The following is a 25,564-nucleotide window of genomic DNA, read 5'->3' on the forward strand; positions in this document are numbered from 1 at the left end:
TCCCAGGCTATAGCAGAGAGCTGGATTGGAAGTGGAGCAACCGGGTCTTGAACCAGCACCCATATGGGATGCTAGCACTTCAGGCCTGGGCGTTAACCACTGTGCCACAGCACCGACCCCCCTAGGTATCTGATTAAGGGCATTTAGGGAAATGAACTCCTTTCAATTTTGTTGAACTAGAAAAGTATATCTCCTGTTATAAATTTATAATATGAGTATATCCATTATTTGATGTTGGCTTTTAAAAACACAAGGTTTCTAAATATTGTTAGTATTGTCAATTTTTAAATTATTAGCAAAATAAATTTATCTTAATCCTATTTTTTTAGGATTTTCATAAAGGGCATATGACTAGGTATGCTGCTTTAAGTTGTACACTGAAATGACAGACTCGATTAAGTAAACATACATCTTCAAAATAATTTTAACTTATTATACATGAAGGTGTTTGCTTAATTTATTTTTATTTTCTGTTAACTGAAATATATACGTGTGTGTGTATATTCATATATTTATATATTATATATAAATCCTCATTCCCAATACATGGAAGCACTTCTGATACAACTCCCTATTTATGTGCCTGGGAAAGCAGCAGAGGATTGCCCAAGTGCTTGGACCACTGCACACACATGGGAGAAACTGAACACCCAGAAGAAACTCCTTGCTCCTGGCATCAGCCTAGCCATTTGTAGAGGAGTGAACCAGCAGATGTAAGGTCTCTGTTTCTTTCTCTCTCTCTGTGTGTCATTCAAATATTAAACAAATCTTTATAAAGTTATTTGGGAAAATATATACATATTTTCTTTTAACAAATATATATATAACTGAAATATATAATAAATATAAATATATATATATATATTCAGTCAGGAATATGCCTTCAAAAAGAGTTTGGACCTGTTCAAACTATTTTGTGTTTCATGGCAAATGTAAATGTTGTATATTTGGTCTTGTACTTCTTGCTCTACCTCATTCCCAGTACATAGAACCAGCTAAGTCACCTCCTGGTTGTGATTTGGAAGCACTGCAATGAGTGGTATTTTTAACTTATAAAATAATAATTCTTGCAATTTTCATATATTAAAATGTAAATATAGCTTGAAAGACAAAAACATTCCCATTTGACATATGTTCACTCCTAAGTAGCTATTCTTCTGTGATTGGTAATCCTAACTAGATAAAGGGAAATTAGGAGGCTAAATATAAAATTAAACATACAAGAATGCATAATGGTAAACGTTTTCCTAGAAGCAAAAGTTATGTTAGGATTTAGCCGACAACTCTTTGTCAATTACAATTGCATTTTTAAACTATACCTAATATAGCCGGCGCCGCGGCTCACTAGGCTAATCCTCCGCCTAGCGGCGCCAGCACACCGGGTTCTAGTCCCGGTTGGAGCGCCGGATTCTGTCCCGGTTGCCCTTCTTCCAGGCCAGCTCTCTGCTGTGGCCAGGGAGTGCAGTGGAGGATGGCCCAGGTGCTTGGGCCCTGCACCCCATGGGAGACCAGGAAAAGCACCTGGCTCCTGGCTCCTGCCATCGGATCAGCGCGGTGCGCCGGCCGCAGCGCGCCAGCTGCGGCGGCCATTGGAGGGTGAACCAATAAAAAAAAATTTAGGATGATTTTATATATATATGTATAATTTCTATTCTTTCAATTATCTAAATGAAAAACATGTTGCGTTTTTAATCTGTGTTAATGCTCTTTCAACTGAATTCCTACTTCGGGCTTTATTTTGGCTTTGGACCAAATCTCTATTACAAGACAAGAAAGCAAAGATAGTGATCGGACATTAAAAACATTTCATTTTCCTTAAATATAACAATTTCTTTTTTTTTTTTTTATTTTTGACAGGCAGAGTGGACAGAGAGAGACAGAGAGAAAGGTCTTCCTTTTGCTGTTGGTTCACCCTCCAATGGCCACCGCGGCCGGCGTGCTGCGGCCGGTGCACCGTGCCTATCCGAAGGCAGGAGCCAGGTGCTTCTCCTGGTCTCCCATGGGGTGCAGGGCCCAAGCACTTGGGCCATCCTCCACTGCACTCCCGGGCCTCAGCAGAGAGCTGGCCTGGAAGATGGGCAACCAGGACAGAATCCAGCACCCCGACCGGGACTAGAACCCGGTGTGCCGGCGCCGCAAGGCAGAGGAGTAGCCTATTGAGCCACGGCGCCGGCCACAATTTCTGCTTGAGAAAAAAAAAAAAAACACACACACACACAAAAATTACAAAGATAAAAAAAGAAAAGTCATAAGTACATGAATATGTTTCTCTGCTATTAATACACCAATATCTATTTATGTCAGAATAGATCTTGGATTTCATCCTACTTTTTGCATTAAATAGAAAAGAAGAAAATAAAATTCTCTTTTGTACCCATCACTATTTGTCCTAGACCTAACATGGGGATTTCTATGATGGAGAAATAGCTAACAACTCCATCATTAAAAAAGTCAGGCTTTGGGGTCCAGTGTTGTGGCATAGCAGGTTAAGCTACCACTTGTGATGCCACTATCCCACGTTGAAATACCACTTCAAGCCCGGCTACTTTGCTTCCCATTCAGCTTCCAGCTAATGCTCTTACGAAGGCAGTAGATGATAATTCAAATACTTGGTCCCCTGAAACTCAAGTGGGGAGACCCAGATGGAGTCCCTGCCTCCTGGTTCTGGCCTGGCTGCAACTTGGTTGTTTCAGCCCTTTGGAGGGTGAACCAGTGGTCGGAAGATCTTTGTCTCTCTCTATGTCTGACTGTCTGTCTCTCTCTCTCTGTCACTCTTTTAAATTAAAAAATAGATAAATAAGTAAATAAATCTTTTTAAAAGTCAAACTTTGAATCACTTATAGCTTGTATAGACTCAAAATATATATTAGTTTCTGGCTGGTCTACTCTTAGGTTCAGCCTTGAAAGGCATTGTTTTTTTGCATTAAGTATTCATGAAGGACAATCACTTTGACAATTGGGAACAGTTCACTTTTTTAACTTTAACATTTCATACTTCCAGATCCATATTTAGGAAATTTCTCCTGTGCAATTTATGTCTCACAATTTGTTAAAGCCCAGCAATAATTTCCTTTTACTAAGCAGTCAAAATTCTATTTTTCAATACAGAATGGGAACGTTCTGATATACCTATTAATAATAAATACATTGAATGATGACAAATGACCAAAATGAACCTGATAAACACTTAGCACAGAACAAAGCTATCTCTGTGTTCCAGAGGATGGCCTACAATAATGACAATATTTTTTGATCTCTCTTCATTGAATTTTAAACAATAAGTTAAAAAAGATCAGTGGTATAATTGTTTGCACGAATACCTTCTACAAAGACAGGGTTCAATCATACAGACACCAAACCGCTAGTGAAAATAGCACAAGAGAACTGAGATTGTAGAAACTGAACTCCGGCTTCCCTTTATTCCCCTCATTGTTAGCTTTTCATTTTTATATTTTATCATTAAAATGCATCACGAATCAAATCCCTTTATTTTTAATTCCTACTAAGAAAACTAAACTAATATGCAGGCACCAGACACAAACGATATGCAGAAATATCTCAAGATAGCTTTCCTTTTCCTTTATCTATTCCAGTTACTTCTTCAACTAACTCAGTAGAGTTCACATAAGCATTAGCTGTTGCCTTTCCTGTTACTTTTTCTTAAAATATATTTTCCATCACTTTGAACTATCAAAGTTTCATCCCTTTCAAAAGTGAATGTTGACTATATACAATGTAATTATATTTTCATTCAAAAAAGTGCCATTTTTCCAGGGGTTAGGGGTTAACGATATTGTTATAAGAAAATAATTTTGCTCTCTGTAATAAAAATCAAATAAATACCAGAGAAGTATTGTTATATATATTAATGCACTTAAACATGTATTCCAGTAGACTTTGGAATCATGTACATTATACTGAAGCATAACTGTACCCTTCACTAGCAAATTTTTTGTCTTTTTTGATTATTTGGAATAAATTCTATGTTTTAAAAGTGTCACCTTAAACTTCAAGGATATCCATTAACCATCACAATTAAACATGTCAACGGAGCAGCCATGTTGTCAGAATGCCCACTTAACTCACCAGAACACCTCAAACCCACCCTTTGCTGATCTTCTATAACCTCACATTTTAAGGGTTTTTTTTTTTCTATTTTTAAACAAGAGAAAGTAGACAGATACATGTTGGTAAATGCTAACTGTCCGTATTCACTTAGAGACAAAGCATATTCTCTGAGCCCAATAGACAGAGAAAGAAGGAAAAAAGCTAGAATTCTGTGCACTACTACACAAGTGCCTAGCACCCTCCAGCTTCCAGCAAAGCCAATGGAGAAGGTCTTCTTTCTTCCCATAGAGCACGGTGGTGTTGATTCCATACAGTTTTGTCAAGAAAAGAAGGGATAAAAAAATTTGGAACAGAAAAGGGGTAGATATTCTATATCTTCTTAAGGTAAATTCCTGCAATAAATTGAGAACCATGTTGTGTACAAAAGAGAACCTAAAAACAGGAGACTGAGCACTAGAGGGAAAAAATATAATAAGATTGTAACTTGCTCCCATGGACTGGAGATTTTTTTTTTTTAAGTGGGAATTCATCAATGTTTCCTGTTAGTCATCTTCTCCTTCATCCACCTTTTCTTCCCCTTCATCATCATCTTTTTCTTCACCTTCATCCTCATCCCCTTCTTCATCAATGTCTTCCAATCCTCCTCCTCCTCCTCTTCCTCTTCGTTTTATTCTCCTTCCCCTTTGTCAACAACCATATCAGGAACCAAGTAGTACTGTAACAGATTCTGTCAAATATCACCTTGAGTGACTTCTCTTAACTCATCTGCATCTGCATCAGAATGGTCAGTAAACCATGTAAAGAAACTTCTGGTTTCTCATGTTGCCTCTTCCTGCTGGCTTTGTTCTATGTTTCACTTGAACCTGTAATCAAATCCTTCCCTGATTTCCATTTCATTCCAGTGGACTTTGAATATGGATTACCACTCTCATTCAGAAAAAAAATTCTTTGGAGAAAACATGATTTTAAAATTTTTCATCAAAATATAAATCTATTCTGTAGCCTGATTTGATGTATTCTGTAGCTTCAACTCTGGTCAGGTAATGCAGAGTCTGCCCTCTCCCCCACCCAAAGCATTGCAGATACTTGTAGGTGGTAGATAAATATTGTTACCTAAAGTTGGAGATTTTGGCTATCAAGTCTGACCTCTTTTGAAAAAAAAAAAAATAGTTGATGGAGTTTTCTATATCTCTGTTCTACTTTCAAAATCTCCTTACTGACTAGTTCATTAAGTCTGTCTGTTTCACTTTGTACTTGATCAATATGTTCAATTGCTTCTTGTTCATTTTCTCCCTTCGACAAACCCTGAGAGGACCATGTGTCCACCGGACTTGGGCCAGGAGCAGGTCTTGGCTTCTGTGTTTGAAGCAGCAGTGAAGACTGGTGTTTAGAGACCATGCTTTGAAAAAATTCTGACCACCAGTATCAGGCATTAAGAAGCTCTGAGGTCTCACCAGCAAGTTTTTGTCATTACTTACTTTTTCAATTTGACACCAGTAAAAAGGAATTCTTCTAAAAAAATTGAACTTTAAATATGTTAAATAGAACATAGGTGTGAAATGAGGCACATGTTCTTTAAAACCTCATACAGCTATAATCAACCCTGTAACTTGGGAGAACCATGATTCCAAATGAAATGAAACAGAGCTGACTAAAGCTGCTAATTGTAACCGTAAGTTCATTTTGCAATTGGCAGATCTATTACATAAAACGTTTGATGAACAGATGCGAAGTAGGGGTGGGGGTGAGAATTAGTTCTCAAACTCTCCCCGAAAAAATTTCTTCATGATGCTTATCATAGCCTGTTTCTGCTCAGGGATCAGCCATCCTCCTAACTTCAATCAGAGGAAATGGAATCCCAAATATTGATCAAAGATTAAGAAGCTGAATAATGTATCAACGATCTTTATACAGTTTAAAAGAAAGCTGAATAATTATTTTATTGACACTTGTGAAATTGTATCCTCAATAAATTATTAAATATTAGGGAGGATATATTGATACATATGATACAACAAGAATTTCATGGGAAATAAATTTGAGTTATCAGTTTATATTGATGGAAAAATTTGAAACACAGCTATATGAGAAATATTCAAAAAGTTTTTGGAAAACGTGTATTATAAGAAAACTATCCATGGATTTCTTAATATTTTGCACCTAGAAATGTCATCTTCCTTATTATTCCATTCTACAAACTTTTAAAAATACTGCTATGTGTAACTTTATTTTTAGACAATATGCAGACATCATCAAGGCATATAACCAGCACACATATCTAAATTTAAAAGTTAGAAAATAACCCAATAAAATATAGGCATATATGTAAATAGAGAATTCATCAAAGCCATATTTTAGGCCTGAGCCATGGCTCACTTGGCTAATCCTCCACCTGCGGCACCAGTACCCCGGGTTCTAGTTCCAGTTGGGGCGCTGGAATCTGTCCTGGTTGCTCCTCTTCCAATCCAGCTCTCTGCTGTGGCCCGGGGAGGCAGTGGAGGATGGCCCAAGTGCTTGGGCCCTGCACCTGCATGGGAGATCAGGAGGAAGCACCTGGCTCCTGGATTCGGATCGGCACAGCGCGCCAGCCGTGGCAGCCATCTGGGGGACTGAACCAACGAAAAAGGAAGACCTTTCTCTCTGTCTCTCTCTCACTGTCTAACTCTGCCTGTCAAAAAAAATATTTTGGTGGCACAAAACATGAAAAAATTTTATATCATTAGACATAGAATAAAGATTAAAAATATGATGATATTACACACCAAGTATAATAAGTAAAATTTTTAAAAGGCTGACTGTATAAACATTGGTGAGGATGTAGAATAATTGGAAACCTCATACATTCTGGTGTGAATTAAAAGGATACAACTACTCTGAAATATCTTGAATTTTCACAAATGCTAAACAAACATGTGCCATACAGATTAGCAAATCCCCTTCCAGCATTTTACTCAAGAAATAGGAAAAAAATAGAAATATAGCAAGAGAAATAGTGCTATACAGATATGTATATAGATATTTGCATTCAAATATGTATAAATATTTTATAAAAAGCAAGTATTGAAAATGATCTAAAATAACAGTAAGTCAATCAACAAGTATATCATGGTGCTTTTACACATTAGAATATTATTCAGCTACTAGAATGATGAATTATTCAGGTACATGATAACATGTAAGATATTTCAGGATAATTATGCTAAGTAAAATAAATAAGAAACGTGGACTATGTTTTTATATAAACGATTAAACACATCCATGTATGTAATATCCTAGAAAATCCTCAGGCTGGTGTTGTGGTGCATTGGGGAAGCATCCTCAGCTCATATGGGTGCCTGTTTGAGTCCTGGCTGCTCAGCTTCTGCCCTTGCTATCTATGTGGGAGACCTGGAAGATGGTCCTGGCTCCTGGATTCGGCCTGGCCCAGTCCTGGTTGTTGAAGCCTTTGGGAAGTGAACCAACAGACAGAGATCTCTCTTTCTCTCTCTCTGTAATGCTGACTTTCAGATAAATAAAAAAAGAAATCCTGAAAACAAAAATAAAAAGAAAATCCAATCTAACTTATATAGAAATAGAAGAATTAAGTGTTTGCTGTGTAGTGAGGCTGACTTCAGGGAAGGTTGATAAGGAGGTACTGTAAGGAGTACTAAGAAATGTTTTAGGTTATGGGCAATGTGCATTACCTTGATGGGGGTGATGTTTTCACAGATGTATGAGTATAACGAAGTTTATCAACTCATACACTTTAAATTTGCAGAGCTTATTGAAGCTTAACAAGACTTCAATAAAGTTATTTTAAAATCATATTAGAGGGACAGCACTGTGGTGCAGTGGCTTAAAGCTTCTGCCTGCACTGTCGGCATCCCGTATGGGCACCGGTTCAAGTCCAACTGCTGCTCCACTTCCGATCCAGCTCTCTGCTACAGCCTGGGAAAGCAGTAGAGGATGACCCAAGTCCTTGGACCCATTGAACTCATGTGGGAGACCCAGAAGAAGCTCCTGGCTCCTGGCTTCGGATTAGCACAGCTCCAGCCATTGAGGCCATTTGGGGAGTGATCAGAGGATGGAAGACCTTTCTCTCTGTCTCTCCCTCTCACTGTTTTTAACTCTACCTCTCAAATAAACGAATACAATATTTAAAAAATGATATTAGAAATAGAACATAGATTCCTAAGGTGATATATAATATGCCTATTGTTTATGGAATTTCTGTCTGTAATCGATGGAAAAGAAAATAGGCATTTGGAGTAATGAAGATGTCACATCTCATACCACAATACCTGCTCCTGCTCTTGACTCTAACTTCCTCCTGATGGGGACTCTGGGATGCAGTGGTCACAGTTCATGTAGTTGAGTCTCTGCCACAGCATGGAGAATTAGTGTGAGTTCCTGCTCCTGGCTTCAGGACAGGCCAACAGTGGTCATTTGTGGCAACTGGGGACTGAAATAGAGGATAGGGGCTCTTTTCTCAACCTCTCTCTCTCTCTCATTCTCTGTGTGTGTGTGTGTGTCTTTCTGTATCTCTCCATTTCCCTCTCTCAATTTGTTTATTTTGATTATTTTTAATTTGAAATTTAATTTAACCAAGAGGGACAATGAGACAAGAATCACATCCACAGTAAAGGGATTAGAATCACTGGAGCTATATAGGTCATCTTGTTTAAGAAGTCAGCTTTGTCACTGTTAGGCAAAACATTTAAATGGCCACTTCCTAAGTCTTCTCTCTCAAAATATATCATCATAGTATCTACCTTATAGCACAATAGTGCACAAATGAAATATGTCACTAAATATAAGTGATATATTTATAATTTGATTGCACAACTACTGCTAATTATAGACGGAGTAGATTTATTTTTTTTCTCTACATGACTGTAAATAGAGAAGGTACTTACTTTATTAAATTGTTCATGGCATCTGGATCATATGCTGTGATCTGCCCAATGATGCTACCCTCTTTCACATCTTCATCGACTTCTAGCAAGTATGAGCGTTTACTGAACACAGGAGGCTCATCTATATCTTCCACTGATATCTTGACCATGGCTGTGTCTTTGAAAGGTCCCAATTGTAAGAATCGTGGATCAGGGTGAGTGTTACTTGCATCCACTCTTAAAGTGTATAACTTTTTTTTTTCAAAATCTAAATTCTGAAGATAAATAAAATATGAAAATTAGCATATTTAGAAAATATAATAATGAAAGATAATTTTAAAATTTAATAACCAGATCTCAATTATATCAATAATTATGGCAAAGTAATTCACCCATTTATTGATTCATATTTATATAAAATAAAGAATAAATCTTTCCTACCTATTATTTATAGAGAATTAACTATATATAACACTGCATTCATTAAGATTGATTCCCATTTTTGATGTACTTCATTTATTTTAGTCAGAAGTGAATTAAAATTATATAATGGATCTTTATATTACATATTGTCATTATTATTAGAATTATACATAGTTAAAATAAGAACAAGATATAAAGGATTTAGTATAAAATATTTCATTAAGTGTTTATTGAAGGCAAGGAATAAATGAAATAAATGAAACCAGGGCCATATAAAATAATCAGTACAAAGCTCAATTATTTCATGTCAACTTTCTGAGTGTTCTCCCACAATGCATTAAAATAAAGAAAAACATAAAGTACAAAGCATCTTTGTGTCTCATTTATTTGAATAGACCCTCACACCTACAATTTAGTATTTTGAAAAGTACTTGAAATAATTATGATGGCAAAGTGCTTATATTTTCTTCCTTGGAACAATACAAAGTACCTTTGAGTTTTTCTGATTATAGTTTGATTGTTTTCTCCTTTAAGCACAAATAGCTGAGATTTAATATGACTTTATAAGTGCTAATGATGAAGATGCTTAAACTATTTGAAACAAAAACACAATTAGTACTAGTTATTAGAAAGACAGACATCAGGCAAGTGATAGGAAAAATAAATCCCAGGTCTTCTTCCCTTTACTATAAACAGAAATAAACTGTAGAGAACTCAATTTAAAATTGAAGACAGCCAAAAGAAACCTGTTTGACAGTTATAATCCCTTCCTGTGTATCCTTGTCAGTGATGACATCAAACATGTCTGCTCCTTCTCCTTCAGCTATGCTATATTCCACCTCAGCATTTTCTCCCACGTCAGGGTCATTGGCTTTTATCCTTCCAAGATGGGTTCCGGGAGGGGCAGACTCAGGAGAATGAAATTGATATGTACCTGTAAATTAAATCAGGGCCAGGTTGACATTTCATCTTTAGATAACAAGATCTTTTCATTTCCACTGCCTGTCTTATTTAAATTAATTTTAAATGGGTAGATTTTTTTCATCATATAGAATTGCAAGCTGTCAAAAATTATATTTATTGGATTGAAAAAGTATGTGTAAAGGCAGAGCACTCTCATTTTGTAAGTGAGAAATATAAGTCCCACAAAGATGAAGCGAATGCTTTTCCCAAGGTTATTTAGGTAATAGAGGGGAGGCTGATATTAGAATCCAGAACTTTTGACTTACAGGGCCATGTATATCTAGGTCTTTCAAAATTTTCATTACACATTTCACATGATTTCAAGTAGGTAAAAACATGAATTATTCATTTGTTTTGTTTCATGACTAGGAAAATAATTCCACAGACAGCAATATCTCTTTGCTTGCTTGTTTGCTTTACTCTTCATGCCATTAAGTAGGATTTGGATATTCCTGTTATTTGGAGGGTCAGCCAGTCATTATATTGCATTCTACTGTTCCTGGAAGCATTTCACGGTGTTAACTCTAATCAAGGAACCATAGGACAAACATACCAAGAAAGTTCCAGTTGGAAATACTTTAAATATATTATTATGTACTGAAAACTCAGTATGATCAAAAATTGTCTGTGCTAATGCATTTAATCTTCACAAAGGTTTGCTATGGACTAATTTAGCTTATTATCTTCAGAGTTGGGGCTCCTGAATTTATCCTTAAGACTTGGGAGAACAGGAATACAAAACTGACAAAATCTATTCTCCTTCCATTTATGTAAGAGTTAAGATGAAGCAATAAATCCAAATGCTTGGTTGAGAATTCTCACCCTGGTAAGTTGGTTATATTCTCTTAAATTTGATGTCTTTATCTCTAAAATAAGGATGATAAGGATGGTAATGATAGCAATTAACTTCTAGTGTTTATTATGAAGATTACATGAGATTATGTCTGTAATAAGTTTAGCCCAGGGTCTAGTGCTTTGCCTTTTTCTATTGCTATTATAATTTAAAAAATTTCATTAAGATTATAATAATCCTAGAAACAGAGAATGGTGAGACATTGGAAATTCATCAAATCATACTCTATATAAGAGTTTACATTTAAGACATACAAATGAAGAGTTAAAATTTTTGTTATTTGAGCTTACAATCCATGTTTCAGAAAACTTATTGTAAAATTTATCGCATGGATACATCTACCTATTGAAGCTGATTCACAGAATATTTTATATTTGCTGGCCAGGGAATATGTTTTACTCTATGGAAATCAGTAGTACTAATTTACATTTGAACACTTAACCAAACATCTCAAGCTAGACTCCTTTACACATTTATTCACTGCAAAAGCAAACACCTTCAGCACAGAGCTGAATCTGCATTGTAGAACTTCATGGAATGCAAAGCATTGTTGGTTGAAATGGTGACAACAGAAACGGTTTTAATAGATTTAATCTTCATAGCTGGATAACATAGATACTGCCAAACTTAAAAACTGTCATTAAAGATACCATCACAAACAAGATAAATCCTAAGAAAATGCAAAAATTCTGGCAATGCAACCAACTTGTATTATCTTCGATACACTCTCGGAATTGTTTAAAGAGTCTGTTTTAGAATCAATAGTACAAGGGGTTATAGTGCCACTGTACAAAAAATAATGTTGAGCCAAGACAAGTAACTGCCATAGTTTGAATGCAAGTGGCTAGAATTTGGAGTACCCTGTACTAACCAGCAAAGAGATTAGGAGGAAATGAGTAAAATGCTTACAGTGAATGCCAGGAAATATAATCTGGAAAAGTTTCCAACTTTTCAAAAGCTAAGAAAGGGTGATTAGGTTGTCAAACAAATGTTTTTTTTTTTTTTTTTTTTTTTTTTTCCTCCCACTACCCACTCAAAATAATGATGAAACATTTATCATTGCTTTCAAGTTGCAGAAAATTGTGATTTTTTTTATCTGGAGGGAAAGGTTGTGGATTTGCCTTTATGCATAAACTAATTACGAAACTAAGCAAATAAATATCAGCGTAGCAGTGTGTTTGGCAATCTTTTCAAGGAGATCACAGCAACCTTCCTTACTCTGGGGAAAACGAGGAGGATTGTTGTTCACATCCGTCAGGGTGATATTCACTGTGGTAGTTCCAGAAAGGCCTCCCATCTGGCCACCCATGTCTTTGGCCTGTATAACCACCTGGTACTGCTCCCGATTTTCTCTGCTCATATCTGGTAATGCAGTTTTTATTACGCCTTTTGAAAAAGGTGAACAAATGTTTAGCTGTTAGTTTACAGAATTTTAAAATTAAGCCAGGCAAGATCTATTTTACAGAAATAAATCAACAACTGTATACAATTTTTGTATACTTAAATAAATTTTCAATCCATAACAAAACTAACATAATTCATAGAATAGAATAAAATCTACCATGGACTGTTGTTTACGGAATGCTTTGATAAATCAGTTTAATTATTTAAATTAAAGAGAGGCAGAGAGAGAGAGGTCTTCCATCTGCTGGCTCACTCCCCAGATGGCCGCTGAGCCAATCTGAAGCCAGAAGCCAGTAGCTTCCTCCAGGTCTCCCAAGCGAGCTCAGGGGCCCAAAGACTTGGGCCATCTTCCACTGCTTTCCCAGGCCACAGCAGAGAGCTGCATCGGAAGTGGAGCAGCCGGGTCTCGAACCGGCACCCGTATGGGATGCCGGCGCCTCAGGCCAGGGCTTTAACCTGCTGCACCACAGCGTCAACGCCTACTTATTCTTTTGATTAACAAAACTAACACCAGCCAGAAAATTGTAGTCAAATAATCTTGAATATTTTTTAAGTGATTCCTAAGCTCAGAGTAATTTTCAATACGATAGAATATACTGAATCTGTAAAAATTTGTATTTCTCATCCTTCTTACATTTAACCCAAATGTGTTATAAGTTAAAGAACTAAGTACAAATTACTTATGCAAATAATGGAGAATTGCTTTTGTTTCGAGGGATAATTACAAGAAACCATTAGAAACTTGGAATTTTATGGGTGGATTTTAAAATATGGAAACATTTCTAATTTGTGCATGCAAATGTTGCATAATGAAGAATAGAACAAAAATTAAATGTTGTTACCTGATTCTGGGTCCACTGAAAAATATGGCTGCCCTTGCAGTATGCTATAGACCACTTTGGCACTATTTCCGTAGTTTGCGTCATCTGCATCCGTTGCAGTCACTTGTATAACGGATGTGCCTACATAAAGCCCCCACCGAAAACACAGATTATGCCTATTGATATGCTACATTATAATGATTATTTTCTGCAATTTGAAAATCCGCATTATCCTGAAGATAAGGAAGTATATAATTTTGTGTCATAGGCAACACTGCAATTTAATACTACATTCAATATAATTTTATAACACTTAAATTATTTTATTTTTATAAGTCATAATCTTTCAAAAGATGAAAGTGACTTAAAGGACCTAGTTTCAGGAAATAAGCATAAGGGAATATAATGATAGAATTTTTATTATATTTCTACTGGATCTCTGTAAATATTCATAGCATAATTCTAAAGTCACTGTTAATTGAAGCTTATCATACCTCCCCTTGGGCAAAATGAGCTTGTAGGATATTTTCTAATACACCAAAGTTAATTTTTCAAAATTTATATTTTGGCTTTTACATAGAATTTGAAATTCTTGAGAACAGGACAAATTCAATATTGCCCTCTCTGTAACACATCACATATATTAATCGTTCATAAGCTTCTCCAAATGAGTTGTCATGGATGTTCCACATTTTTTGTGTGTATGCTTGCATATATTATGAAAATTAACATATTAAACATTAAATTAACACTAACATCTAAGTTCCTGTTGATATGTTTTAATATTAACCCATGAATTTACCAACAGTCTTTTTGTTTTCTTGAAATTAGCACAACATGAGAAATTGAGCTCTTCCTCTTGAGTCACTGTTTCCTTAGCAGAATGGGAATGTATGAGAAAGGTCTCATGTGTTACCGGAAATGCTGTCTACTCACTTACTCTGTCCCAAGTCTAATTTATCACTTAAAAATGATCAAACCAAAAGTAATAAAGTGATTTTCACCACAGTAATGCTAGAACTACAACCAGAGTGGCTTTTCTGATTTATTCTTAATTTCTTATTTTTTATAACCCTTATGTGAATAGGTGTTAGTCAAAATATGAACAGTGTTCATCTTTGTTTATCATTGAAATGTAAATACTTAAACATTATAAAAACACTAAAAGTATTTAGCTCATGAATTTTATGACATTTCTTGGGTTACCAGTGCTATTTTTCTTTTTTAAATGAGTATAATTTTAACTTTGGGAACAAGAAGAACAATGTTCTACATTTTTTGACACTTTTTAATATTTTTGTCCTAAAATGTAAGCTTTAATTATTTGCAATATGTGTTCTTTGAACTTATGTAAAATTACTAAACTTAAAAAAAAGGAAGTTAACATAAAGAATATAAATGGACTCTATAATATTTCTAAAACTTTAAAAGTACTCATTTGAAAGTAGTTTCTCTACCTGTCAAAATTAGAATACTTAGAGATGCTGTTAAACACCATTAATGTCAAAAAAATCTAAAAGCATTATATAATTATTAAAGATAAGAAAGATTTAGATCATGCAATGTAACCCAGCAATACCAGTTGGTCTCACATGTATGTTTACACAGAACAGGAAAATTTAAATCAATTTAGGTGTTTTCACTAGAAGACATAAGTTTCTTAATTAAAAAAGGTTCATTTGTGTCTTCAGGTCTTACCTGCAAACATGGAAATTTATTATGAATATTTGACATTTGAAATGTATAAATTTCAAATACAAATGACCCAAAATATAGACCTTTTATCTATTTATCAATCTATCTAGGTATAGGTATTAATATAATAAAATATAATGAAGTATTAGCATATAAAATTGCTCAGGCATTAAGCAAGTTACTGATTTAAAACAATTTCTGTTTGTTAAACACATGTACTATTGGGGTTGAGAATTAAAAATTTTACTCTTATTTAAGAGACAAGACACAATAATGTTGGAAACAAAACAGAAAGTTACCAAATGCTTTTAGTTTTCTCTCTCTCCTTCCTGTTTATTTTGTATTGGGGATTTGCTCATGTAAGGATTAGGCCTACTACATGGTGGAAGACCAGACTCAATCTGTGAGTTTAGATAAACAAACAAAAATAAATAAATAAAAAATAAGAATAGTTTGGGTTCTATCCTACTATATGTCCTAAGGTGGTCTTTTGGGGCCATAAAGAAAAGAGATTAAATTTATTTTTATCTGCCTCAATGTGTGAATATGGTGATAAAAACCATATAACATGAAGGAGGAAATTATTCTTACAGCCCAGTTAACTGTAAAGAGCACAATATTTATAGAAAACTGTGAAGCTATAGACCCGTAGTTCATTGGGTGTAATTTTTTTTTGTTTTTTTTTTGTTTGTTTGTTTGTTTGTTTTTGCTGTGAAATGTAACAGCAATGGTAAGGGTCATGTCTGGTTTTGTTTAAATTTTATTCCAAAAACTCATCAGAGTGTTCAGCACAAAGACATACTGAGAACTAACGTTACAGGGTGCTTAGACTAGCAGGTTCTCAGTTCTTGATAGGTGTTACTTTTTCCTAATAATACATATTGGAAGTAGGCCTTGGGACACATAATAATTTCTAATGACAATATATCCAGTAAATGACAAAGCAGAGCTTAGATCTAGCCAGTCTGGATAAGGACAGTCATTCAAATGCTTTACCATATGACCTACCTGTCTGGTGTTTTGTATATGATTAGATGCCTTATTGAATCGAAAAGCAGTAAACCTTTACAAAAGGGCTCCAATTTGGTTATGACATACTTGTTGGCTTGAGTTACTTTTGTGATATGTAGAAATACTAGACATGATTTCCAGACAGGTAGTCAAAGTATCAGAAGGAGAACTAGATGAGTTTTTAAGGTGCAATTAGGGTAAATATCCAGTTATTTAGAAAGGATGCATCAAAAACTGTCAAACTGATGTGAAATGAACTAAGAATGCATGCAAAGGTGGAACATTTGTAGAAAACTTAAATCAATAGTATAATGACCACAAAATGTTAAATATGAAATGCTGGGGCCTGCCTCTAAGATTTCAAGCAAACTGTATACCATTTTCTTTAATTCTGTTTTTTTAATTTATTTATTTATTTTTTGTTTGACAGGCAGAGTGGACAGTGAGAGAGAGAGAGACAGAGAGAAAGGTCTTCCTTTTCCGTTGGTTCACCCCCCAATGGCTGCTGCGGCAGGTGCACCTCACTGATCCGAAGCCAGGAGTCAGGTGCTTCTCCTGGTCTCCCATGCGGGTGCAGGGTCCAAGGACTTGGGCCATCCTCCACTGCACTCCCGGGCCACAGCAGAGAGCTGGACAGGAAGAAGAGCAACCAGGACAGAATCTGGCACCCCGACTGGGACTAGAACCTGGTGTGCCGACACCACAGGTGGAGGATTAGCCTATTGAGCAGTGGCGCCGGCCATTTTCTTTAATTCTATGTTTTTCCTTATATGTGATGCAGATCACATGTTCTGATCAGAAGGCACTGATATGTTTCAGATTACAGTTTAATGGAGTCGTTAAAATTTAACAAACAAGGGGTGAAAAGGTGTGATTTTGAGAGCAAACATGATGCAGTTTTCACCAATAGAAACAGAGACAGAGAGAAAAATCAAGGAGAGGAGTTGATGAAAGGAAAAAAAAAAATATTGAGATAGAAAAATGATTAATATTAAAGGAGATTATTAGGAATAACACTGTAAAAAAGCTAGAATAATAATACAGAACTTTTATTTTATCCATTAAGCTTAATTTATTACCAAAGCTAGTACTTGTAGAGTTTTAAATCTTTCACTTAAAATAAAATTACTAATATCATGAAAAAATACTGGAATTAAATTATTATGTATCAGTTTATACAGGCAATCTTTGCATGAGTGTTAATGTGTATTGGTTACACATTGTCTGACAAATATCACCCCTGTAGTTTTCCTTTGCGATATAGTTTATTTGTAAAAGCAAAATCAAAGAAAATGACATCCCTTATAATTATAGTGAAGAGTACATATTAACAAAAAAAATCCTCTTAATAAGGTAACAGAGTTGCAAGAAAATAGCCAAAAAAATAAGAATGCAAAAGGTATCTAATTTTTATTTTTGCATAAAAATGTATATGAAATTATAATACAAAATGTAGGGTTTTTTCTTTGTATTCTTCAGTTGGATTTAATTTTACAGAGAAAGCAATTTTTTTTTTTTTTTTTTTTTTTTTTTTTTTTTACAGGCAGAGTGGACAGTGAGAGAGAGAGAGACAGAGACAGAGAGAAAGGTCTTCCTTTGCCGTTGGTTCACCCTCCATTGGCCGCCGCGGTCGGCGCACCGCGCTGATCCAATGGCAGGAGCCAGGTACTTATCCTGGGCTCCCATGGGGTGCAGGGCCCAAGCACTTGGGCCATCCTCCGCTGCACTCCCTGGCCACAGCAGAGAGCTGGCCTGGAAGAGGGGCAACCGGGACAGAATCCGGTGCCCTGACCAGGACTAGAACCCTGTGTGCCGGCGCCACAAGGCGGAGGATTAGCCTAGTGAGCTGCGGCACAGGCCTGAGAAAGCAATTTCTTTAAAATAACAATAAGAAAAATGCTACTTTGATATACTTATTCTGAATTTTATGTTAGATTGAAAATTACATTTTTGTATAAAAACCATAACTAGTTGATAGTGAAGGAAAATAGTGAGACATTAAAACTGACAAGCTTCAGTGTATCTATTAACTTATTTTTCCTTGCTAGCAAGGCAAGAAGTAGGATGATTCTGTGCCATTTTAGCTTTCATTCTCTTGAGCTCACTTTTACTTATTTATTTAATCCAAAATAGTATGTTCTGCATGCACATATGGTGCATAATATAAACATATATTCAACACTAGAAGCACATAGAACTTCTATGGTGGACCAATGAATAAGAAATTCATGCACTACTATCACTATTAGTGCTAGGGAACAATAACTATAAATAGAATCAATTATCTGTCCTCCTACATCCTTATTTAGGGATCAAAAGGTGCATCCAGATTCATACTGCTGCCTGATGCATGCTTTGCTCAGTTTTTTGAGAATTATAGACAATGGGGAAAATGCAATTGACTTTGACTCATTTTCTTTTTTTTTTGATTTGAAAGAGAGATAGATCAACAGAGATAGAGACAGAGAGAAAATGAGCCTTCCAGTTGGTGATTCAATTACCAATTGTCCACAAGAGCAGGGGTTGAGTCAGACCAAAACCAGGACCTGCAACTCAATCCAAGTCATGGGCAGCAAGGACACAAGTACTTGAGCTATCAGCTGCTGCTTCCCAGGGTATGCATTAGCAGGGAGCTAATGTTGGAAGTGGAACTGTGACTCGAAAGCCACCAAGGGGCATCTTAACCACTGCACTAAATGTTCATTCTCTCTAAGCACCATTTTAATCCAAAGTTGCACTGCCCACAATTTAAAACTCATATAAGTGAAATATAGACTACCTTATAGAGTGAGTTTTTGAAGAAGATAATCCACAGGCCTTCTTCCTTGTTAAACATGAGTGTATTTTTACATGTAATTAAATCAGTAAAGGGTTTAAAAAGTTAAAATGTAAGTGCATAGTCCAGTCTTCATATTGTTACATACTTGTTAAATATTAAAAAAAAATTCCATAGGATATCAGTATTTCAAATGGGAGAGGATATATTTGAATTAGATAGATCAATGATGGAATACACATTAAATATCACCAAATAACTTAGGAGAAAATGTAGGTTATTTAAGATGAACTTTCAATAGTGTATTTTAGAGAAATTTTCCATTTGTTAAAATTAGATATTTTTTCAAAATTTAATGTGTACTCATATTTAAATTAATTATCAAATTTCTTATATTCAAATATCAATGTTTTCTTAACTGTGTGTTTTCTTTTTTCTTTTCTTTTCTTTTTTTTTTTTTTTTTGACAGGCAGAGTGGATAGTGAGAGAGAGAGACAGAGAGAAAGGTCTTCCTTTGCCGTTGGTTCACCCTCCAATGGCTGCCACGGCTGGCACGCTGCGGCCAGTGCACCGTGCTGATCCGAAGGCAGGAGCCAGGTGCTTCTCCTGGTCTCCCATGGGGGGCAGGACCCAAGCACTTGGGCCATCCTCTACTGCTTTCCCAGGCCACAGCAGAGAGCTGGCCTGGAAGAGGGGCAACTGGGACAGGACTAGAACCCAGTGTGCCGGCGCCGCTAGGTGGAGGATTAGCCTATTGACCCACGGCGCCGGCTCTTAATTGTGTTTTTTAATACTCTAGGTATATAAAATATTTCTAGAGAAAAATAAAAGAAAGTTTTGATATTCTGTGGTGTCAAAATATCTGGCAAAATAACATGATTTCAAGACAAACAATCATGTTTTCCAAAAGTTAAAGTATATTAAATAAAAAATCAAAATTATTTTAGCATACTCATCAATAAGAAGTTGGTAAGACAAGTATAATTTTAGGTGTTCCTTAATCTCAAATATAAGCCATCAAGAGACCATAATGTATATCTAAAATAATGTATATCTAAATTAGCCTGCTGGTAGACCTGCATAGACCAATTCAGTACTTTCCAAGCAACTGTAATGGGTAACAGGCATTAATAAATATTAAATAAATGGCTTCTCTCAGGACCCAAAGATTTCCCAGAACTCTTATCTAATTCCATATATCTCGTTCATATAATAGGTGTGAATTTGTGGAAACACAATAGAACTGCACTTGCTTTACACAGATGAGTTTCGTTTGAGGAACAATAACTTCTTTACAACCCTTGGTTCTTCTGATTGGAAAGCACATTTAGACAAATAATTAACATCAGACTCACAGAAAAAGTGCAACTAAATTTGTGTTCCTCACATAGAAATTATTAATTTAGACTGAAACATATATTAGTGATTATGTCAAAATTATAGACTTAAATCTGATTTTGAAAGAGTAGGTAATTAAATTGTAACAAATTTGAGTAACTGCATGATTTTAGATAATAAATTTCTAACATTTTAAAGAAATATTTTCTAATTTGAGTCAGAATTTACAAGAAAATATAAACTTTTCATGTTAATAGAATTTTAAATGGAGTCACACATAATTCAAATTTTGTAGATTAACAAGTGGTATTTAAAATTGTAGGTCGCTTTTAAAATATAAACTATGTTCTTCAGTTTGCATGTCAGGCCAATGTTAAGTAATTGAAAATACACAAGAAATATCATAAAAAGATTTGCTTTCTTGCCACTATGCTAGCAGTTTATTTGTCTTGTTTTAGCTACTCAATCTAAGTGAATCCTGGGATACTATTGTACAGGGTAGGAAATTAAAGTCCTATTTCCATACCTATCACATAAAGTTGTTTTAATAATCAAATGAGACAGTGCTTCTGAAGAAATTTGTCAGATACAAGCATTGGTTGTTATTATTCTAAATAATGCAAGCAAAATTGCCCAGGATTGCTGACACTTTTTGTTATTCCTTTCATTTCAGGCAGAAATATATCCCATTTGACATCCATTTGAACAGTTGAATAGAGGTAAAGATGTTGATTGAAATGCAATAGAATAACTGTTCTTTGAAATCATCTTAGATATTGTACAACCTAACAGGAGACACTGACAGAAAAAAAATAATTAGGAAGGAGTTATTTACACTTAATATCTTATCTTGAAAGGCCAAATATCATAATCATTTGTCTATAATAATTACTGTATCAAGCAAACAAATAATAAAGTCAGTTTACATGAATTAATATATACCTACCAATTCCAGACATTTCAGGAACACTGGCAGTATATAAGTCTTTTGTGAATTTTGGTTCATTGTCATTGATATCATGGATTTTAATGATAAATTCAGATTCTGGCTCCACCTGCCGCCCAGTTTTTCTGTCTATTGCCTTGGCACGAAGAATGTACAAGGATTTTTCTTCTCTGTCTAATTTCTTTGCAGCATGAATGTCTCCTGTATTTTCATCTATAATGAACAGACTGCCAGCCCCATCTCCTGTTAATATGTATTTTAAATTTCCATCTCCATTATCTTGGTCAGTGTGAAGCTTCAAAGAAGTACAAAAGAACAAACTCTGTAAATATAGTCATTCTTATAGAAAAGACAAACTTGGCACATATCAACTTTTCTCCATGTAATATAATTATAATGAAGATTCTAATGGTCAATTTCATTTTCAACAGGCGGAGGTGATGGGATATACATTTCACTTTTTTGGTACTCAAAATCTAAACAACCATAATTATACATCATATGGTATACATTTGAGATAAAGATAACACTTAGATAAATAAGTTTTTCAAAAGAAAGTATTTCAAAGATACTTAAGAATAGAATGTTACCATGATTTAAATCATTAATACATTAGAAAGTAAAATAAGTCTACTAAATTAGACATTGAGTGTAAAATATTAATAAATGTTAATTACATTAAGTAGCTAAACTCAAAGATATAGTAAGAATTTCAGACTGTATCATAATAATAAATTTGGGATGATAAATATTTATTAAGATTAATATCTCATACATTACTTTATGTGTGATTAGAGAGAGTCCTTTTTCAATCCTAATGTTCTCATTTTGGGAGAGTGATCTTTGTATAACCATTTTAAATTGCAAATTTTATAAGAAATGACTTTTCCTTTTGCCTTGTTAATAATATCTTATGGAAAATATATTTTTGATGAATTACCCTTTTTGTTTTTTACAAATGCATTTGTAAAGTAACTTGTTAATGCTGAAAACTCATTAGATTTATTACAAAGTAATCAAATAATTTTAGAAAGTTTCAATAGAAAAATAATGTTTTTGAAATTCTAACACTTCTAACACCTTTTTCAATCTGTAGTCCTATTTAGAATTTTAATTAACAAATAATCATTGTGTATATTATACAATTATGTAGCATAATATATATTGATATACTTGCATGCATACTTTGTAGATGATCAAATCAAGCTGATCAATAAATCTAGCCCTCCAGACTTGTGGGGAAAAAGAGATATTGAATTAAAGGATATAAAACTTCAGTTTATAACAGAACAGACTTTAGTGAGCTATTGTCATATTGATGACAACAATAAATAATGATGTATTGTATGTTTCAAAATTATCAAAATCAAAGATGGATATTTAATGAAATTAGAGTCTTTAATAGCTCATGCTTGCTATGTTACCTTCCATCGCATACTTCACAATTCATATAAGTCCTGGCCATAACTATTTCCTTCATGTATCATTCAATCCTTGATTATTTGGTTATCATGATGCTGTTTTTTTGGTAGTAACCAAAATTAGAAATGTCCGTTTCATATTTTATATCTCCTTTACTTTAATCCCAGCACCAAAATGTCCCAACTGTTCAATTTTCTTCCCTGAAACATTTTCTACACGCATCTGTTTCATCTCTGTGTTTGCTACCCAGGCTTTTTCCTTTGTCATACCTTGATTGGACCAAAGCACCTATTTTGTAATGAACTGGCTCCACTCTTGCTCTATGCTAAATAACTTTCAGTTTTAAAAAGGGTGATTTTTTTTTATATATATTTTAAATCTGGTCATCTTAATACCTAACATAAAAACCCTCCCCATGGCACTCTGCTTAACTAAACCTGAAATCCTCCAAACCAGAGTTAGTCTATGTAAATGAATCTTTTTCTTCAGCAAAGAGTTGTTTGTTTACTTTTTTAACGTCAGTCTTCTATTAAAAAGCGATACCATTTCATGTTACAAACTGATCTTTATTTTATTCTAAGAGCATAACTGCTAGATGTCCATATGCTTACTTATGCATTCTCAGTGATCTGGTCCTCATTTCCAGAAGCATCTCTGCCACATATCCTCCTTGCAATGTGTTCCAAAATATATACCAATTGTTTTGTCTTTTTTTTTCATTTCTCAGAAGACCTACACCACCTTTCACAGCTATGTTTGTATTTGTTTCCCTCAACATTTAACACACTTTTCCTCTCTTTTCTCTATGTTCTCCCTTAACTGAACATTTGTTGTATCTCATTTTTGGATTTTCTCCATAGGGATGCGTTCCCTGACTTATTAGATGAGGATAGGTGAGCCTGCACTTTGATTACCTATCACACTTCATTCCCTAACATAAAACTCATTATATTAAGCATAATTGTGAACTGTGCTTATTAAATTATAAAATACATAAGGGACAGATGGATATTTTTAAGCCACTCAAAATATATTTCTTAGAGATTAAATGAACCTTTACTTAGTATATACTAAGTTGATCTTCTGTCTATAAAGATAATTAAAAATGAATCTTAATGAAGAATGGGATCGGAGAGGGAGTAGAATATGGGATGGTTTGTAGGTGGGAAGGAGGTTATGGGGGAAAAACTGCTATAATCCAGAAGTTGTACTTTGGAAATTTATATTTATCAAATAAAAATTTTCTAAAAAAAGATTAAATGAGTTCTTTTTTTTGCATTGTTTACTATGGTTATTTATTTTTCATCAAGGCTGAACAAAAGGAGACTCAAAGATGGTTGATGTTTAAGGGCCCAATACATGAAGGCATTCCTGTATCTCCTAAATTTTGAACCAACTAAGAGAGCTACGCACAGAAATATGGTGATCAGTTTAGTTATAATAAAACTAATCGGAGAACATTGTTTTACATCTGTGGACAAGAGGGCAGGCTGTTAGTAAAATTGTTGTGTCTTCCTAAGCCCACCATGGCTTACTAGAAGTCAGGTGACTAAATGGCCCAATCACAAGCATCAGCTCCACCTCTACCCTGACGGGATTTGCTGCTCCCACTTCCTTACCTCTGCAAAGCTATATAAGACCTGTTCTAGTACAGGCTGCTGTTCTCTCATGCATGGGGAGGCAGCCTGTCAGGCCCCTCCCACCCCCCCAACAGACCTTCTCCCTTATTCTGGAAGGATAGGAACTCCAAGATGGTAGACAGGGAGGGAGCACACTGATAGTCCGGGAAAAGATAGCTTAATAAAAGGGGAGATACTGTAGTCTCAGGTAAGAGTTAGGGAAAAAACTGCAGAGGAAACTCTTCCGGAACTAGTGGGGTACGGTGGACCTACATGGAGGGCACGGGAACCCAGGGCTCAGGACCCCAGCCACCGAGTCTATGCACCAGTGCTGGAAAGGGAGGTGAGGTGAAACCACAGTAGCCTGAGACACTGGAGGAAAAGTCAAAGGAAGAGCCTAGAGGGAACAAGGCTTGAAGTCCCATGAGGGAAAGTTCACTAGCCTAACTAGAGGATAGAGGAAAAAAAGGGAGCAGTACAGACATGATTCTCTCTCTCCACTCAACTTGCAAAGGCAAGGGGTAAAAAATACAGCAGGTGCCATTTTGGACATACATAAGAGCTGCACCAGCTTAGGGCTGTGCCCATCCTCAGCCAAGCAGAAAAACCTGAGTCTGGTGGGGGGAAATAACAGGAGGTTAAGACCTAGTGAATGTGTGGAGCTTATTAACTGGGACTGTGAAAAAAAAAAATTGAGGGTGTGTGGGAGAACTCACGGTGTGCCTAAGATGTGAGTACTCTCGGTGAGAGACACCACAAGCTCGGTAACCTTGGCAACCTGGTGGGAGACACTGCAGGGGAATCTGAGCTTACACTGAGGACTGCACAGATCCTTTGTGTGGTCCTTGGGACAGGGCACATGAATATTATACCCACTGGGGCTAGCGCTCAGGCACTGATTGCCATAAAGGAGAAGAGCTCAGCTGAGCAGAATTACTTCCTTTCTGAATAAAAGAGAGAGAGAGAGAGAGAGAGAGAAAGAAAAATTCACCACACCAAACCTGGGTGTGTCACCTGTGGCACACCCTTAACCTTGAAGAACTGAACAGAGCTCTGGCCACACCCACCACAAGCATCTAGAATTCACCAAAAGCAGACAGTCCACTTAATCTAGAGTCATAGTATAATGAGAAAAGCCACCACAACGAGAAAAAAAAAAAATAAACCGAATAATATCTCCACAATGCCAAACAACAAACACAGAAACCAGGGAAACAAGAACAAGGGAGATATTATGACTGCCCCAAATGACATGACACTCCAATACAAAAGTATGAAGATGATGAGATAGAAGAAATACAAGATATGTATTTCAAAAAATTAATGATAAGAACATTTAGAAGTTATCAAA

At 35.4% G+C, this 25,564-nt stretch overlaps 1 protein-coding gene and 1 pseudogene across 2 annotated transcripts in view; both read right to left on the minus strand.

Annotated features, from left to right (window-relative positions):
- CDH9 (cadherin 9) overlaps positions 1 to 25,564 on the minus strand; it is a 148,421-nt gene that overhangs the window by 16,173 nt on the left and 106,684 nt on the right. The window contains exons 3-7 of one of the 2 annotated variants that reach the window (XM_002714092.6): positions 21,173 to 21,467; positions 13,428 to 13,547; positions 12,400 to 12,567; positions 10,112 to 10,299; positions 8,964 to 9,217 (exon numbers count right to left, since the gene is read on the minus strand). In XM_002714092.6, coding sequence (XP_002714138.2) covers positions 8,964 to 9,217; positions 10,112 to 10,299; positions 12,400 to 12,567; positions 13,428 to 13,547; positions 21,173 to 21,467 — 1,025 coding nt within the window. The remainder of the gene's footprint in view (positions 1 to 8,963; positions 9,218 to 10,111; positions 10,300 to 12,399; positions 12,568 to 13,427; positions 13,548 to 21,172; positions 21,468 to 25,564) is intronic. The other variant, XM_089313133.1, reaches the window with a different exon arrangement.
- Positions 4,446 to 5,466, minus strand: LOC149122328 (protein SET-like; annotated as a pseudogene).

Source organism: Oryctolagus cuniculus, chromosome 14 (assembly GCF_051225735.1).
Source record: "Oryctolagus cuniculus isolate XC-2025 breed Fujian yellow rabbit chromosome 14, ASM5122573v1, whole genome shotgun sequence".
NCBI classification, from domain to species: domain Eukaryota; kingdom Metazoa; phylum Chordata; class Mammalia; order Lagomorpha; family Leporidae; genus Oryctolagus; species Oryctolagus cuniculus.